Raw genomic sequence first — 5748 nt, 5'->3', positions numbered from 1 at the left:
TGTTATACAAATTTTCTTTAAAATTTAAAATTTGAGAAAAATGACTCCATATTGTACAAAAACTAGAAAAAAGACCAAAATTATGAAAAAATGACTTAAAAATGTTGAAAAATGACGTTTAAAAACACCAAAAATGCATTTATAGCTAAAAATGCCCAAATATACAAAATAATTCAAAATAAACTTAGAATATTCTGCATCAGGGGAACATGAAACAAATTTTTATCTAAGATAGCATTGTATAGAATTAAAGGAAAAAAATGCAAAAGTCATCACTCATCAACATCCTATCTCTAATAATGATCTATACGGCACCTAATGTACAGCAGAGCGGTACCCACTTACCCACTTTTTTTTTTTTTGACCCCCTAAAATATTACTTATGGGCCCCTATGCCAATGACCACATTATATTATATTATAAACACCAATAATATTATAGGGTTATTAGTGATTATTTAAATTTTAAATTCTGTAATTTAGTGGTGTAGTAAATATTGAGTAAAAGTTCTAGAATTTAATATTAAACTATTTTTTTTTTAAATATTAATATAGGCAGTAGTATTCGAAAAGTAATCTTCCGTGTACCTAGTTTATTTATTATAACAAATATTAATTAGACCATTTTTTTTAAATTTGAATTTAATTTTCATCATAAGAAAAAAATTGAAATATATAAAATTAATAATTACTTATTTAGTGTAAGATGATACGGAGCTATCGTTCAAAACGTCGGAAAATTCAAGAAAAACTAGCATTTCTTAATGATTGAACAAATATTTTAAACTCAGTTAAACCATTAAATGAATTGGTTCTTGATACAAATAATGTAGTAAAAAGTTCATCTGTTCCATCATCTACTTTAACAAAGTCAAATGTTTTGGACTCTGATGAAAATTATACTCTTGACATTCAACATTATTAAGAACAAACAAACAAAGAAAAAAGTAATATTTTCATACAAAATCCAATTGTAAATTAATGTGTTGAATCTACTTTTAATATAACTAACAATGTTGGGACCAGCTCAAATACAAATAATTTTGTGAATGATTCTGAAATCTTAAAATCAAACTTAGCCAACTGGGCAATTAAACGTAATGTCGCTCAAAATAGAGTAAATGATCTTTTATAAATTTTAAAACAACACAAATGTTTTGCAGAAATTCCAAATGACCGTAGGACATTATTAAATTCTAGTTCAACAAAAACAAAAAATATAAGGTTTGTTAATCCATGTAATTATTATCACTTTGGCTTAAAAATAGGAATTGAAAATACTTTAAAGCGTGTCAAGATTGAAGGTAACATCAAAGTAGTTATTGGAATAGATGGCTTACCATTACCTAGCAAAAAGTAGTTCAAGCCAATTCTGGCCTATATTGGCATACCTAGACTCATACAAAGACTATATATTTTTGATTGGTCCTTATCATGGACATAAAAAACCGGCTGATAGCAATGACTTTTTAAGGGATTTTATAGACGAAGCAGAAGATTTAGTTAAAAATGGTATTTATTTAGATAATACTATAAGAACAATTTCTATTCACGCAATTTGTGCTGATGCTTCAGCAAAGTCTTTTATTTTGAAAATCAAAGGGCATACTGGTTATTTTTTCTGCACCAGGTGTTTTCCAGAGAGTGAACATGTCGGAAGTACTTGCTTCCCATTTAAAGATAGTAATTCTAGAGAAAGAACACACGAAGATTATATTAACAGACGTCAAGAAGAACACCATGTAGGTGATTCATTATCTGATTTAATACGTATTCCTGGTTTCGATATGGTAAAGTCTTTCCCCTTAGATTAGATACACCTAGTGGCATTAGGAGTTATGAGGAAACTTATTCATTTTTGGTTGCACAAAGGTCCTTTGACAGTATGTTTAACAAGTTGGAAAATCAAAAAAATTAGTACAAATTTAATGTTTCTCAAATCTGCAATAACTTGTGATTTTGTACGAAAACCAAGACCAATTCAAGATACTGATCATTGGAAGGCTACCGAGCTTCGTCAGTTTTATACCGGACCACTTGCTTTAAAAAATGTACTCAAAGATAAAGTATATAATCATTTTATGGTTTTGAATATTGCATTGACTATTTTATTAAGTCCAAATATTGACGACAAATTACTGAATTATTCTGATAAACTCTTAAAGCATTTTGTGAAAAACTTTGAAGAAATTTATGGCTCAAAATATATATCCCATAATGTTCATGGTTTGATACACATATCTAAAGATTATAATCGTTTTGGTCCTTTGGATTTTTGTTGTTGTTTTCCATTTGAAAATCATATGAAAATTTAAAAACAAATGGTAACCTAACCAATATTTTAACGGAATGCATGCACTAAATTCTCAATTACTATTTGCTGGGTTTGAACTATTTTTAAAAATCAAACCAGCATTTTCATAACAATTATAATTATCAGGTGTACCTGATAGATAACCTTTTAACGAACTGGTAATACCAAGTACACGTGTACTATTTACTTCTATTCCATTGATTTCAAGTCGTATTTGTTCAAAGAGATAGGAAAAACCGTTATTAGTAAGTTTTACTTTTCCAGCATCTGATACTTGACCTTCTAAATATATAAAGCTTTCATTCGGTACGGATAAACATCTGTTTATTGGATTGATATACGTATTTCATCATTATTATTAAATTAAGTTGTATACGATCTATATGAATGATATTCGATTTTCGTAATTTTAGAATTGGTTTCAAACGGTGAACTTATATCTAAAATATCACTTACTGGCATTCTGCTTTAATTTATAACCTAAAGCCTTTAAAATTGTTTAATTTTTCGTTGTTATTTTTTTTACTTTATTCGATGTTACCGGTAACGCTTTAGTCATATGACTAGCAAGATTTATCTTATGTAATGGGCTTATATAAAATTTTAATCCCATCTTAAGATCCGTAACGTTTAATATGTAGATCGATTATTAATATCTCACCAAAATTGTTTATCGGATTATGATCTTGATCAACTAATTGTATAGTATTAAATCGATATTTGTTTTATTTAATTTGTAATATATTAGGTTAGTTGGAGATTGAATTAGCTTCGTCCCTATGTTCTCAGTAAGGGAAAACTCATAAATTGAATGACTTGGCATATGGTTGTTGAATGAACCTTGAGCTCTATTGCACATTACTTTTATTGAATTAACACTGTTTAAATTTACCACTTTCTGTGAACGATGGCCATCAATGTATTGCATGTGTTGTCATAATTTTTTTTTCAAATCCCAATAAAAATCTACTTGATCAATCCCGATATCAAAAGTTATTTTCTCTGTTGGTTTTATTCCAATGTATTCGTTATCATTATAAAAGTCATCTATTTGTGTCAAAATTTGATTTTTAATATCCTTAATATCGTAACACCCCTTTTTCAGTGTGATAAAACAGATTGGAAATTTATTATTATTTAGTAAACGATCGGAGTTTTCTAAATATATTTTAAAGTTGTTATTAGTTTCATTTATGTTTGGAAATGTATTATATGTTTGTAAATTTAACAAAGCAATTTCCAAGTCATCGTACACATCAATTGCTGGAAAATAATGACAGATAATGTAGTTGTATTACCAGTTAAACTTAAAGTATTTGATTCTTACATTGTAAAAAATTAAGACATAAGTGTCCACAATTAAATGAATTAAAATCTTGATAAATTGTGTAGTTATATTTAATTTTGTTTCATTTAAAATAGTTTTGTAATTCAATCGGTGGAGGTAAATCACCGAAGCTATCAAAATATTCAACCTTATCTTTAATTTTATAAAACGCTACCCAATGACTTCCATTACCGGAAGATACTTCTAATTTAATATACCACATTCGATTGCGAGAGGTTTTTTAGGTAAGTTATCACGTGAAAATACTCCGCGGAAATGACTGATATTAAACTTTGCAACGTATTTTATAATATCTCTAGAAGTTAGTTGTCTGTTAGGTAGCGTATTCATCAGTTTTTTTTCTTTGATCCATTATTATTTAAATATAATCCATTACCTTTCTTTTTTTTTGAATTTTGTATTGCATTTTACACACTGGCACTTCCAGACATTTAACTACCAAGTGCTGATAATCCTCCAAAGATAGGTATTAGGAAATTGCACATCCTGACTGACCTGGTGTTAAAATCAACCTTTTACCAACATTTTTTTTTTTAACGTTTTTTTTTTTCGCTAACAGTATACCATTTATTTTTATTTTTGTAGTACGTTTCCGTTTACGTTTACAACCCATTCCTATTTTTCTTTCAGCTTTCATTGCGTTTATTACGGTGTACGCAACGATTTTCTCTTTTCTAGGTGTATTTTTTGCTTTAAATCTTTCCCAAGCCCGAAGTTCTAATACTTTATGTCTATCTTCTAAATGTTTTATAGTTGCGTGCAAAATATCGTGATCGTAACATGCAGTATCCAACGGGTTTATTCCTTTATCACCACAATCTAGTCTCTTTTTTTAATTTTGCAGCATGTCAACAATACTAATAGTTTGAAATACGAGCTTCAAACGGATGACTATTTGTAAGTTAGTTTACAAATCCTTTACCAGTCTTACCTGATTTACACTTATGAGTTGAACGTACCTATCATTTATAACTGATTATAAAGTAAAAATTCATGAATATTTATACGAAAAAATGAACTTGATTGAGCAGAAAGATAAATTAGATATTACAAATGTTGATGTTCAGATAGAAAAAAACCATCAAAACATGGATCATTATTACCTGATACCATACGTGCTATATTAGTTGGTCCTAGTGGTTCAGGAAAAACAAATATAATGTATAATTTAATTACCCATGAAAACGGGTTAAGATTTAAAAATATTTATCTATACTCTAAAACCTCAAATCAAGAAAAATATGTTTTGTTAAAAAAAATAATAGATGATATAAAAGGTGCTAATTTTTTCATTTTTACAAGTGCTGATAAAGTTATAAAACCAAACTTAACTAAAAAAAATTCCATTATAATTTTTGATGACGTTATAATATGTGGTCCGCAGTCAGTAATCAGAGAATACTTCTCAATTTGTAGACTTTCAGGTGCTAGTTCAGTATTTTATTTAGCACAAACATATTCTAAAATACCAAAACAGTTAGTAAGAGATAACTCAAATTTTTTAATAATACTAAAACAAGACGATACAAATTTACGACATATATTCAATGATCATTCGTCTACAGATATGGATTTCATTGAATTTCGGAAAATTTCTCATTTATGTTGGAATCATAGTGATTATGGGTTTATGGTTATTGATAAAACTCGGGAAATGAATGAAGGAAGATATAGATGTGGTTTTCATACTTTTATTAAAATAAAATAAATGTAAGTATAAATATAAATATAAAGTATAACTGAAATTATATACATTGTGTTGTCAATAGTCATACGGTACAGTTATATTCACATTATTATTTGAAATGATTAAAGAAAAAGTTTTATTGGAAAATTTAATAACCTCAAAAAAAAATATAAAACGAAAAATAATGGAAATGAAACGTGGTATCATAGATTCCGACAACTATTTATTTATTTCTAAATCTATTTATTTATTTATTTTTGCATATAAACCAATAATAGAACCATTAAGCAACCAAACAGAAAAGAATACACAACCGGCTGATGAAATAAAACCAGAAACTTCAGACGTTAGTGATGATGATAATGATAACGAATTAAATTCATCATTTTCAAATTTTTTC

At 27.7% G+C, this 5748-nt stretch overlaps 1 protein-coding gene across 1 annotated transcript; it reads left to right on the top strand.

The window, feature by feature from the left end:
• The first annotated feature begins 1330 nt into the window (after window positions 1-1330).
• LOC126555529 (uncharacterized) lies at window positions 1331-1813 on the top strand. The gene has a single exon (XM_050210441.1). The coding sequence runs from the start codon at window positions 1331-1333 to the stop codon at window positions 1811-1813; it is 483 nt and encodes a 160-aa protein (XP_050066398.1).
• The last annotated feature ends 3935 nt before the right edge of the window (window positions 1814-5748 follow it).

This window comes from Aphis gossypii, unplaced genomic scaffold, assembly GCF_020184175.1.
Source record: "Aphis gossypii isolate Hap1 unplaced genomic scaffold, ASM2018417v2 Contig00893, whole genome shotgun sequence".
In the NCBI taxonomy this organism is placed as follows: Eukaryota; Metazoa; Arthropoda; class Insecta; order Hemiptera; family Aphididae; genus Aphis; species Aphis gossypii.
The sequence above is the reverse complement of the archived record's forward strand: the minus strand, read 5'-3'. Positions and strand labels throughout refer to the sequence as shown.